The sequence below is a fragment of the Erinaceus europaeus genome, chromosome 2, assembly GCF_950295315.1.
Source record: "Erinaceus europaeus chromosome 2, mEriEur2.1, whole genome shotgun sequence".
Lineage (NCBI taxonomy): Eukaryota > Metazoa > Chordata > Mammalia > Eulipotyphla > Erinaceidae > Erinaceus > Erinaceus europaeus.
In genome coordinates this window covers 141,242,967-141,256,273 of record NC_080163.1, presented here as the reverse complement: position 1 = coordinate 141,256,273, position 13,307 = coordinate 141,242,967, and the positions used below count along the sequence as shown (strand labels likewise).

At 37.8% G+C, this 13,307-nt stretch overlaps 1 protein-coding gene across 4 annotated transcripts in view; it reads right to left on the bottom strand.

The window, feature by feature from the left end:
- TERB1 (telomere repeat binding bouquet formation protein 1) overlaps positions 1-13,307 on the bottom strand; it is a 53,938-nt gene that overhangs the window by 25,201 nt on the left and 15,430 nt on the right. For 3 of the 4 annotated variants that reach the window (XM_007517790.2, XM_060185399.1, XM_060185400.1), the window contains 8 exons: positions 11,750-11,881; positions 9,941-10,001; positions 9,703-9,818; positions 9,490-9,612; positions 5,982-6,134; positions 4,099-4,230; positions 2,005-2,130; positions 266-426 (listed from right to left, as the gene is read on the bottom strand). In XM_007517790.2, the coding sequence (XP_007517852.1) occupies positions 266-426; positions 2,005-2,130; positions 4,099-4,230; positions 5,982-6,134; positions 9,490-9,612; positions 9,703-9,818; positions 9,941-10,001; positions 11,750-11,881 (1,004 nt within the window). The remainder of the gene's footprint in view (positions 1-265; positions 427-2,004; positions 2,131-4,098; positions 4,231-5,981; positions 6,135-9,489; positions 9,613-9,702; positions 9,819-9,940; positions 10,002-11,749; positions 11,882-13,307) is intronic. The other variant, XM_060185402.1, reaches the window with a different exon arrangement.

The window sequence follows — 13,307 nt, the reverse complement described above, 5'->3', positions numbered from 1 at the left end:
TCTGAGGCTCCTAAGTCCCAGATTCAATCCCCCATATACCATAAGCCAGAGCTGAGCAGTGCTCTGATTGAAAAAAAAAAAAAAAGGTCATCATACCAAAAGCATTATTATAAATTCAGTGCAAGCCCAACCAAAAATCCAAAGATATTTTTAAGGAAAAAAGCAAAACTACTAAGGGTTATATGGACTCATAAAATACCACAAATATCTAAATTAATTCTGGGGGTGGGTATTTTATATTATTACATGAAACAGGGAAGCCAACCTCATTTTCTTCTCTTTCAAGTTGTTCTATTCTGTGCAGAATTTCCTTTGCTTTCTTCCAGTACCCTTCAAGATTCTTTTCTTTAAAATTTATGGCCTCTAATTGTTGTGCTTCATTTTCATCAAGAGAATAATCTCCTAGATTTTGAGATAATTTCTCAGCTTTGCAATTGGGGAAAATAGTAAATTCATTATTAGAAATTACTTATGTAAAAACAATTTACATAAGATCATTCTTATACCCAGTGCTTCCTCAATACACTTTTCTCTTTTGACCATTTATACTACCTAAATTATACTAGAAATAGTGGAAAGTACATATCTGGCAGAAGTCCAGGACTGAAGAGTCATAAATTAGACTTTTCCCTTCAAAGTTACAGGAAAATGAAAACATCATGAAAATTTGTCAGGCATGTAAACACCTTCAAGTGAATGGACAATAGTTTTATAGTTTTTTTAAAGCATGTATTTCATAAAGTAGCTCTTCCTATAATCTTTTAAAATATTCTTTTCACATATTACAGAAAGAATTTTTTCTACAAAGACCAAATTTTTTTTCATGGCTACTCTCTTCTCCATATCACACTATCAATTTCTTCAATATACTAGGCCTCCTCCTATCACAAGGCATTTATACTTGACTGCTGCTTATGTCTGAGACACTTACCATAACAAATTTTCTTCTTTATGCCTAATTAATATTGTATATTCAGATCTCAGTTTAAGAATAATTTCTTCCCAAGGCCTTTCCCACTCTAAGTCATATTCCTATGTTAACAGGTTCTATAAGAACTGTGCTGCATCTATCTTAACTTTATGTTCATTTATGATACATTCATTGTTTAGATTATTCAAATACTATCTATTTCTCTAGTTAAACTATGCTTTACAAGTACACAGACTGTTGTCTATCTCTCTCCTTTTTAATCTATTAATGAGAAAAGGATGTAACCAGAACCAGAGCATTACTCTGGCACATGGGATGCTGGGAGTTGAACTCAGGATATCATGCTTTAGAGTTCAAAGCTTTATCTGCTGTGCCCCCTTCTAGGCTCATAGACTGTTGTTTCTTATCATGATAATGTACATGCTTAGTATCCTGCCTGGAAAATAATGATTAAAAAATGTTTAAATAAGTAAGTTATCTCACATAATAATTTAACTATAAATCATCTTTAGTCTTCACATTTAGCTCCTACAGTAAAAACTGTCCACATGATATAAAGTAAAGTGAACTTTCTATGCTACTGTTTTCTTCCATATTGGGTTTCTATGTGCCAAAAAACTCTTATTTGTTATTTCCAAATTATATAGTTTTGCTTTTCACAAATGAGCTCCTGAGAATTAAAGGGATGTGGTATATCAAAAAGCAGATATAAATTTCCCTTCATAAACTTTGGTTGGCATTTTCTTTTTTTTTCTTTTTTTATATTTATTTATTTATTTTCCCTTTTGTTGCCCTTGTTTTTTTATTGTTGTAGTTATTATTGCTGTTGTTGTTGTCACTGTTGTTGGATAGGACAGAGAGAAAAGGAAAGAGGAGGGGAAGACAGAGGGGGGAGAGAAAGATAGACACCTGCAGACCTGCTTCACCTCTTGTGAAGCGACTCCCCTGCAAGTGGGGAGTCAAAGGCTTGAACCGGGATCCTTCCACCAGTCCTTGTGCTTCACGCCAAATGCGTTTAACTCACTGTGCTACTGCCTGACTCAGGCATTTTCTTAAAATAACAATAAACTTACCAATTTTATTGCAGTTGTAAAGCACAAAAGTGGCAGCTTTGCTTAGTTCCTCATTCTGAGAATCAGTTAAGATTTGTATCATGAGTGGAAGCCCATTGCTTTTAAAAAGATCATACTGATTTTCTTCTGGAAGACATATGAAAAGGTAAGTAGGAGATAGTTATTAACTATCTATATATGGTCACAAATGTCCTTAGCCATAATATTCATTTTAAAATAGAACTACAGATCTTGAGAAGAAAGAACTGTACAGTAGTGTAAAGAGGCGGTGCATCCTGGGAGGTGGTGCAGTGGCTAAGCACTGGATTGAAGCATGAGATCCCAAGTTCAATCCCCTGCAGCACATAACCCAGAGCAGTGTAAAGAGTGTAATGAAAAATGGTTCTAGTGGTGGCCTGGGAGTTGGTACAGTACTAGAGGTTTATACTTAAAAGCATGGGGTTCCCAGTTTGATCCCTGGCTTTGCATGTACAGTAATGCTCGAGTTCTCCCCCCCCCTTTCTTTCACTAATAAATAATAAGAGGGCCTGGCAGTGGTGCACCTGGTTGAGTGTACTTTTTGTTGTTGTTGTTTGTTTTTGTTTTTTACAAGAGCACTGCCCAGCTCTGGGATATGGTGGTGCTAGGGATTGAACCTGGGATCTTTGGTGCCCTAGGAATGAAATTCTTTGTGCATAATCATTATGCTATCTACTCAGCCTAAGTGTACATGTTACAACGTGTGAGGACCCAGGTTTGAGTCCCTGTTCCCCACCTACAGGGGAGAAGCTTCACAAGAGGTGAAGCAGGGCTGCAGGTGTCTCTCTTTCTCTTTCCCTATCTCCCACTTCCCTCTCACTTTCTGTCTTTTAAATTTTTTATTTATTTATCTATTATTGGATAGAAATAGAGAGAAATTCAGAGGGTCAGGGGAGATAGAGAAGAGAGACAGAGAGACACCTGCAGCCATGCTTCCACATTTGTGAAACTTCCCCCCTGCAGGTGCGGACAAGGGGCTTGAACCTGGGTCCATGTGCATTGTGACGTGTGAGCTTAACCAGGTGCTCCACCGCCTGGCCCCTTCTCATTTTCTGTTTTATCTAATAAAAAAGAAAAAATGCCTCCAGGAGCAGTGTACTGGTTGTGCAGGCTCCAAACCCCAGCAATAACCCTGGTGGTCATTTAAAAGATTGATGAGAAAAAAAGTAACTATCAGGTCTCAGGTTCAATCTCTAGTACCACATGAATAGTGCTCTGGTTTAGAAAAAAAAGTGTCAAGGGGTATTGATGGGACTGTGCACTTGGGAGGGCACCTACTTTGCAATGTGCACAATCCAGATTCAACCCTCCTGCACCACATGGGAGTACTCTGGCACTGTCAGTGCTAATAGAGTTTCCCCCTGATTTCTCTCCTGTTAATCTGAAAACAGTCCCAGTAATGGACCAAAAAAAAAAAAAAAAAGTCAAGGGGTTGAAAACCTAAATTGGGGACCAGGTAGTGGTGCACCTGGCTGAGTGCACATGTCACAGTGCAAAAGGATCCAGGTTCGAGCCCCCGGTTCCCACCTGCAGGGGAAAAGCTTCACGAGTGGTGAGGCAGGGCTGCAGGTGTCTGTCTCTTTCCCTCTCTATCACCCCCTTCCCTCTCAATTTCTGGCTATTTCTATCCAATAAATAAAGATAATAAAAAAATTTAAAAAAATAAAAAGAAAACCTAAATTGGGTGGGCAACACAGGGATTAGGCAGAAATGGATAAAAAGTGATTAAAAACAAGTAGAATTGGGACTAGATGGTGGCTCACCCAGTAGAGCATATATTACCACACATCAATGAGCCTGATTCAAGTCCTGGGCTTCATCTGCAAGGGTGAAGTTTCACAAGTGGTGAAGCAGTGTTGCAGGTGTCAACAATATAAAAAAGAAAGAGAATTACAGCTTTAGTGATTGTCTGTATATTATAAATGGAGAAGGATGGGAAGCAAAACAGTTGATTTGGAGCCTAAGTGACTGTGAGAAAGGAAACACCATGGAGCTTTTCATAGGAGTAGGGGAAAGATGAAAATCTACTTCCACTCCACTGTCTTAATAAGTGTATTAAATGAATTCAGTACTTACCACAATCTTCTGTGCAATGACCAAGAGTAAGTATGATGCTAAATTTTTCTCCTGAATCCAGACTGTCATAAAGCAGTAATGTCAGAAGTTTGGAAACAATGGAGTACTTGGATAATATGACCCCAAAAGTAGCTATTAGTATAAAACAGAATATAAGTTGTTATAAAATTAAAAACTATACATACACTATTTTTCAGATCTTTCCTGTGAGAACATTTTATAAACTTATAATATCTAATGTTCATATCTCATAACATCTAAGTATATGAATACAGTAAGTATATGTATGTGAATATAAATAAATGTATAGTAAAAAGATGGTGGCTTATATCTTCCCCATTAATCCCTCTCCTACATTTTAAAGAATTTACAGGACCAAAAAGCTCTCCAGGTAGGGCATGTACCTTGTCATGCAAGTGACCCAGGTTCCAGTTCTGGTACTATGTGGTACCATGGCACCAGAGAAAGCTCCAGTGTTATGGGGTCTCTGTCTCTATGAATGAAAAGGCTACATAGAAGTTGTGAAATCACATATGCACTACTAAGCCCCAGATCCACAAAAAAATAAAGAAATAAAGACATTATTAATGCAAAATTTTTTAAGAGTAGTTTCTCAATTGTGCTGCAAGATGTTGTAAATAAGTAATAATACTCGATACCTAAAAGGAGAATATGCTTACTCTTTTTTTTTTTTTGCCTCCAGGGTTTTTGCTGGGACTTTAGATCTGCATGATTCCACTGCTTCCAGTAGACTTTTTTTTCTTTTTAAATAGAGGGTAAGAGATAGGAGAGAGAGGGAGATGGAGAGATATTGAGAGAGAGAAGGAAATAGCACTGCTCCACTGCTTCTGAAGTTCCCCCTTTGCATGGTGCTCCCATGTGGTGATTGGTGGCTCAAATTCCCATCTTTTTTTTGTTTTTTCGTTTTTTATTTATTTATTTTCCCTTTTGTTGCCCTTGTTTTTTTTATTGTTGTTGTAGTTATTATTGTTGTTGTTATTGATGTCGTCATTGTTAGATGGGACAGAGAGAAATGGAGAGAGGAGGGGAAGACAGAGAGGGGGAGAGAAAGACAGACACCTGCAGACCTGCTTCACTGCCTGTGAAGTGACTCCCCTACAGATGGGGAGCCAGGGGTTCGAATGGGGATCCTTCCGCCATTCCTTGCACTTTGTGGCACCTAAGTTTAACTCACTGCACTACTGCCCGACTCCCATAATTTATGAATTATAAATGTATAGTATATACATTTATAATTTATAAATTTTATTTTTCATTCATCCATATGTCTCTAAAATGTTCCTTGATTTTTCATCTCAATTAAAACAATTTTTATTTATTATTCAAAGAGATGGGAGGAGAGATAGAGAACCAGAACATCATTCTGGTACATGCACTGCTGGGGATCAAACATGGAGTCTCATGCTTGAGAGTCCTATACTTTATCCACTGCACCACTTCCTGGACTCAACTTTTTAGTTTAATGACATCATTTAAATGAAAGTAAGATTTCTTAGGAATGATAAAATTTTATCTTAAGACTTAAACTCAGAGGACCAATGTTTGAAACTTTAGGGAAGTTACAGTGTCCAAAACTAATTTTGTTTGTTTGTTTACATTTTACCAGAGCATTGTTCGGCTCAGTCTTGTGGTGCTGGGGAACTGAATGGTTCTTTGGAGCCTCAGGCATGAGAGTCTTTTTCCACAACCATTATGCTACCATCTCTGCAACTAGACTAAGTGATCTTTAAAATTCCTTCCCACTTGTGAGAAACAGAAAGTTCAATTCATACTTATGTTCAATCTATCATTTCAGCACTTACCATGCTGAATTCAAATAAAATGCAACTGTAGAAAAAAATATATCAGGCATTTTCACTCACGATTATTGGCAATGCATGCATCCACTGTTTTTGCCACCACCACTGCAAGCTTAGCACTGGAAAGGGTCTTGTGTGAATCAGATTCTAGTTGCACAAGAACTTGAGAAAGTACATCCAGTCCGCCCACAGACACAAAGTATTTCTGAACATATGCTTAAGAAATTAGGGAGCAGAGCTATTAATACTTCAAAGTAAGGTAGACCTTTGGCTTCATTCACTTACTTTACATCAAATATTAATATAATTTTCTCAAATACAGCTAGTCCTCACCTGGTGAGCTATTTATTTATTTATTTATTTAACTACTCAGAGTTACAACCTTACCAGCTTTCTGATGACTTGAGGCTGTAGCAATGCATAAGAACTTTAGTCATGGAAAATGGTCATACAGAGGTTCAACTTCAAGTATATCATTTCACATTATTTCTCTCAGTTTCAGTTTTCTCCACACGGTTAGTGTACAATATAGTAATGCTTTTCTTTATTTTTTTTTAAGATTTTTTAATGGGGGTTGTAGTGTTATATGGAAAACTGAGAAATGTTATGCATGTACAAACTATTGTATTTACTGTCAAATGTAAAACAATCCCCCAATAAAGGGGGGAAGAAAAAGAAAAAAAAAAGAAAAAAAAAAAGGGGAGAGAGAGAGGTAGGCTGGGAGTATGGATCGATCTGTCAACACCTGTTCAGCGAGGAAGCAATTACAGAAGCCTTCCACATTTTGCATCCCACAATGATCTTGAGTCCATACTCCCAAAGGGATAAAGAATAGGAAAGCTATCAGGAATTGTGTGGAGTTGTACCCCTCTTATCCTATGGTTTTGTCAATGTTTCCTTTTTATAAATAAAAAAATAATAATAAAAGAAAAAATAAATAAAATATTTTTTAAATAGCTGAAAATAAGTCTTCTTTAAAATTTATTTATTCCCTTTTGTTGCCTTTGTTTTATTATTGTAGTTATTTTTGTTATTGTTATTGATGTCGTCACTGTTGGATAGGACAGAGAGAAATGGAGAGAGGAGAGGAAAACAGAGAGGGAAAGAGAAAGATAGACACCTGCAGACCTGCTTCACCACTTGTAAAGTGACTCCCCTGTAGGTGGGGAGCCAGGGGCTTGAATGGGGATCCTTACACTGGTCCTTGCACTTTATGTCACCTGTGCTTAACCTGATGCGCTACCACCCGACTTCCAAAAAATAAGTCTTTTTTTAAAAAAATTTTTTTAATATTTATTTATTTATTCCCTTTTGTTGCCCTTGTTGTTTTATTGTTGTAGTTATTATTGATGTCATCATTGTTGGATGGGACAGAGAGAAATGGAGAGAGGAGGGGAAGATAGGGAGAGAAAGACAGACACCTACAGACCTGCTTCAACGCCTGTGAAGCGACTCCCCTGCAGGTGGGGAGCCGGGGGCTCGAACCAGGATCCTTACGCTGGTTCTTGCACTTTGCGCCGCGTGCGCTTAACCCGCTGTGCTACCGCCCGACTCCCAAAATAAGTCTTAATACTATAAATTCACCTCTAGACACTGCTTTTACAGCAAGTCACAGGCTTTTAATATTGCAATTTAATAACATATTTCATTAGCTTTTTGCCATCAAGGTTACTGCTGGGACTCAGTGCCTGCATGACTCTACAATTGCCAGACTGCCAGTGACCTTTTTTTTTTTTTCTTTTGTATAGAGGGTGAGAGAGAGAGAAAAAAAGAGGAGGAAAGAAGGGAGGGAGGGAAAGGGAGAGAGAGAGAGAAGGTGAGAGAAAAGTGAAACAGAGGAGGAAAGATACCTGCAGCACTGTTCTACTGCTCATGAAGCTTCCTCCTACTACAAGTAGGGACTAGAACCTTGGTCCATGTGCAAGAAAAAGCTCATATGCTCTACTGAGTGAGTCACCACCTGACCCCTTCAATATTGCATATTGCTATCACTGAGTTCAAAGCATTTCTGATTTCCTTCATTTGACTCATAAGTTTATGGCTGATTTGTCTTTTTAAATGAGTTTAGCCTAACCACACCAGCCCTGCCTACACTGACCTGGACTGCTTAGTAGGGGAGTGGGGAGGGTAGGCAGCCTCAGCAACATTCTGTTCACATCAGGCCAGTTGGGAGAAACTCACATCCCTTGACTAGGTCCTCTAGGCCAGGAGCCACCTTGGTGCAGGAGAGACAAAGCCATAGCCAGTACCTCCAGTCTTCCTAGAGTACCCCACAGGACAGGCAGACCACGCCATACACAACATATTTGATACGTTCAGAACAGAGAGGGGTGTCCATGCCTCCTAGCCAACTGGGTGTGGCCATCCCTGTTATATTTCACTGAACATTTCAAGCCAGTTGATAGGCACCCACTCCATCTGTCATGGGGACCCCCAAAACTCTAAAGGGCAAGTGAGGAGATGCCCCCAGAACACAAGACATAAAAGTATTTGAAGCGTGCATCTTTTCTAATATTTTCTGAAATATGGTGTTAATGCTTTCACAGAACTTACGGTGTTTTGGGAACATGTTTCCTCTTTTGTACAGGGTTTTCTCATAAAACCTTGTGTTGTATGCCAAAATAGAGTTTGTTTCCATATATCTGGGATTTTTTTTCTAGAAGTTAAATTATTTTCTATTGTATGGTTAATTTTTTAATTTTTTTGCCTCCAGGGTTATTGGGGGGGGGGGGCTCGGTGCCTGCACTATGAATCCACCACTCCTGGAGGCTATTTTTTCCCTTTTGTTGCCCTTGCTTATCATTGTTGTTATTATTTCTGCCGTTGCTATTGGATAGGACGGAGAGAAATCAAGAGAGGAGGGGAAGACAGAGAGGGAGAGAGAAAGATAGACACCTGCAGACCTGTTTCACCACTTGTGAAGCGACCCCCCTGCAGGTGGGGAGCTGAGGGCTCGAACTGGGTTCTTTGCGCCGGTCCTTGTGCTTCCATATGTGCTTAAAACGCAGTGCTACCACCCGGCCCCCCTGTATGGTTATTTTAAAACTAAATTTAGAAATATCCCATCATTTAGTTTTCCATTGACTAGGTATTTTTTCATTTCTAATTTAATTTTTTTATTTGCTAGGACAGAGAGAAGTTGAGAGAGAAGGGGAAGACAAAGAGGGACAGAGAAAGAGAGACATTTGAAGCATAGCTTTACTGCTATAAGGTGGAGACTATAGGCTTGAACCCATGTCCTTGATAAGGTGTGCACTCAACCAGGTATGCCACTGCCTACCCCACTCTAACTTAATTCTATATGCTCAGAAAACAAACTCTGTGCTTTCAATTCTGCTAATTGTTTTGCTTTGTGAGGAAAATAGGGGATTCAGAATTATGCTGTTAAACCACCTTCCCAATGTTCTAACAAAATCTACATTTAAGATTTTCCTTTCTACAACTGTACAAATACACTTACAGTGGTTCAATTCACTGCAACAAAATCAATTAATTCAATAATTAAAATAAGCTACCTGTCATATTTTAAAATGTTTCTTCAAGTATAACGTAGAGAATAATGAATACTTACTGTTATTTGCAAGAGTAAGTCCAATAAACGAGCAAATAGGCCGAACTATCTCAGGCTTGATACAATTTACTAGCCAGTCATTAGCATGTGGAAAAAGTGAACTGCAAAACACTTGATTCTCATCTAGAAGGAGACGATTATGTTTTAAGAAGATATTTTTGGAATTACCAGTTTATATCCTAATTTTTATATTTAAATAGATGAGGAAATTACCATTTTGAGGGTTGTTGACACAGACACAGAGAGTACTACACACTGAAGACCACAGCTGATAATTCTGGAAAACATCTTTATCTGAAAAATTTAACTCATATTCTGGAAGAACTGTCCTATTATGTAAAAAGAAAAGGTAGTTAATGTGTTAAATTAGCAAATAAATTAATGAATTAACAAATGCTTTAAAATTTTATGTCATAACTAATTATATTGCAAGAAATTCATATTTCCTTACTTGAATAACTGTGACAGAACTGTAATACAACCTGTCTTTTTCACAAGCATTTGTCCAGTCCCTTAAAGAAAGACAAATACTATATAAGTATTACTTTTATTAGAAATAATTTTACAGAAATGGAAAACATTTAAGTAGTAGATTAATGAATAATTAACTTGTAAATTAGTTAAGCACACACATTACTGTGCTCAAGAACCCAGGTTCAAGCTCCTGATCCCCACCTGCAGGGGGAAAGCTGCATGAGTAAAGCAGGACTGCAGGTGTCTCTCTATCTCCTCCTCCCTTTTCAATTTCTTCCTGTCTCTATCAAATAATAAATAAAAATATTTAGTCATCTGGGAGGTGGCGCAGTGGATATCAAGCATGGGATTCTCATGAGGCCCTGGGTTCAATCCCCAGCAGCACATGTACCAGAATGATATCTGGTTCTTTCTCTCCTTTCTCATGAATAAATTCATCAAAAAATATTTTTATAATGTCAGATGCTGGAAATCACCTGAGAGAATACATATTTTACCATATGCAAGGACCAGGGTTCAAACCCCCAGCATGCATCATATGGAGGCACTATACATAGCCTTGAGGGAAATTTCATTAATAGTGGAATGGTGCTGTGGTGTCTCCTCTTCTTTGTCTCTCTCAATCCTACTGAATCTGAAATTGGGGGGAAAAAAAAGGTCCACTTGGAGCAGTGGAATCATGCAGGTACAGGCCACAATAAGAAAAAGAATATTCAAAACAATTATTTCATATAATTTTGTGCTACAATGCCCAAAATGCTATAAAACAGAAAGAACTGAGAGAAGAAAAATACAATCTAAAATCATTTCAATGACTTCAATGTTCCAGACTGACTTTTCAGACAGAGACAGAGAATGCGGAAAAGAAGCCATAGCACGAAGTTCCCTTTAATGTGGTGGAGGCCAATCCTGAACCTGAGTCACGCACATGGTAAAGCAGCATACTATCCAACTGAGTTATTTTGCCAACCTGCTTATAAACTTTCTAACAATTTAGAGAATTAAATTAACCACTGTTTAAAAAAAAACTAATCTAGGCAGTAGGAATACAGGAATAGTTTACATTATCTTCACAAATTTTCTGTAATCTGAAATTATCCTGAGGGGCTGGTGTATGTTACAATGCTCAAGGACCTGGGTTCAAGGCCCCAGTGCCCACCTGTAGGGAAAAAGCTTTGCAAGTGGTAAAGCAGTGCTCAAGTGTCTCTCTCTTCCTTTCTCTCTCTCTCTTTCTCCTTCCCTTCTCAGTTTCCCAGTATCTATCCAATAAATAAAATATTTTTTAAAAAAGTAATACTGGAAAAGGCATTGGGGGCTGGGAGTGTAAAAGGGTTGAGGACCCAGTGCTCTATGGTGGAGGGTGGTAACAAATTGGTGGTGGGTGAAGTGTGTTGACACCTATCTTGGTGAGATGTGAAACGGTACATGACAACAGTCTCATAAATCAACATCTCTTTAATAAAGAGAGTTGATTGAGAAAAAAATGTTACAGAACATGCTGTAACTTAAAGGTTAATTCAGTGAAAAATCAACTAAACTAATTCATTAACCACTTCTCTTTTGTTCTTAAAGCCTGCTTTCAACTTAAAATAGTATAAGTTATTTTTATATCTCTAAAAAGTAACAGACTTCAAGCAAATGCATGTTAACTCTTTTCTTTAAAGCTAGTAGTTTTCAGTAGTAAGATAAAAAGACATTAATATAGAACTATAATAAAATGACTGATAATACTGATTCCGATTTACGACCTTTTAAGTGTTTCCACAACATAAGAGAATATACTTACTATTATTTGATACTAGACCCAAAATAACATAGATAGACATTCTTTTCAAGTTTGTGTTTGAATTATTATCAGATAAGTATCCAATTAAGTCTTCAAACAATTCTGAAGTACACAAAGTCTGCTGACAGTAAACTGAAACATGAAAAATGTCTATTTTTAATTTCTACATATTAACACAAAGATGTTTTAAAAATATTAAACAAACATATCAAACTGGGATGATTTTTTTTTAACCAGCTCTCAATAATCATTGGTCATATGACAAAACTTTTAACAAAATGGTATGTGTTTACTCATTCACAAAAATTCAATATACATATATATTTAAAAATATTATTAGTGATTTTTTCTTTTTATGGTTTTCCATATTTTATTTATTTATTTGGATAGAGACAGAGAAAGCAAGAGGGGAGTTGAGGAGCTAGAGAGGATGAGAGACAGACACCTGTAGCACAGCTTTCCCACTTGTGAAACATCCCTCTGCAGGTAGGAGCAGGGGCTTGAGCCTGGGTCCTTGTGCTTTGTAACATGCACGCTCAACCAGGTATTCCACCAGCAGGCCCCAAGAATCAACATATTTCTGTGTGTGTGTGTGTGTGTGTGTGTGTGTGTGTGTGTGTGTGTTTAAATTTGTTTTTATTGGGGTTGGGGAGAAGGTTGTTCATTTTAGTCTACCTGGGACAATTTTTGTTTGTTTTCTTTTTTCATAGAGCTGTTCTTACTGCCAGCAGTCTCTCCAGGTCCACTGTTGAGTGGCTCCTCTATGAATTTCTTTTTCCTTGGAAGCAATCTTGTTTTCAGTCTCTTCTTGATCACTAATTGGTTCCTCTTTGGGAAAGCTTACAACCCTAGTTGTCTCTTCAAAATCATTATTAACTAGATCCTTGGAAAAAGATTTCTTTTTCTTGGGTTTGGAGACAGGTGACTCTTCTTCCATTCCATTCTTCTGAGAAACCTGAGTTTTTTGCTTTTTCTTCTTTTTCCATCTTTTACATGTCTCCCCACATCCCCCTAGAGTGCAGTTTTCCAAAACCGAGAGGGCAACTGCAGCTAGGCATTTCTTTTCCTTCAAGTGTTTTCTTAGTAATATCAGCAGCAACTTCACCTTGAACACTGCCTCCTTCATGACTTACAACTTATCTTGTGTAATCTCTCCAGTCTCATAGAAGGACAGTTGTTCCTCAACTTGTTCTTGAAGCTTCTCTTCAAATACATGAAGTCAACTTCTCTGAATGGAGTCTGGGTCATCCTACTCTGGCACTCAAGGAAGACTTATCCTGAAATGAGTGCAGCCTAGAATGTTCCCAACTGTGACTATTAACTGTGAGATCAGATGAACAGGGATTCAGAAGCTACACAGGCTCCTGTGCTAAATATGAATACATATGGGCCCTGGGTCAGGTTGATGGGGTAGTTAATTTTATTCACAGATTTTCTTCAAGTTGGGAGCTAATCCAACTTTCTAGCTTTATTCTTAACTCTGACACCGTCTTTCTCAGACAATGTTTTTGTTCACTTCCATGTTAGCTATTAAACTCAAGCAAAAACTATGAAAGTC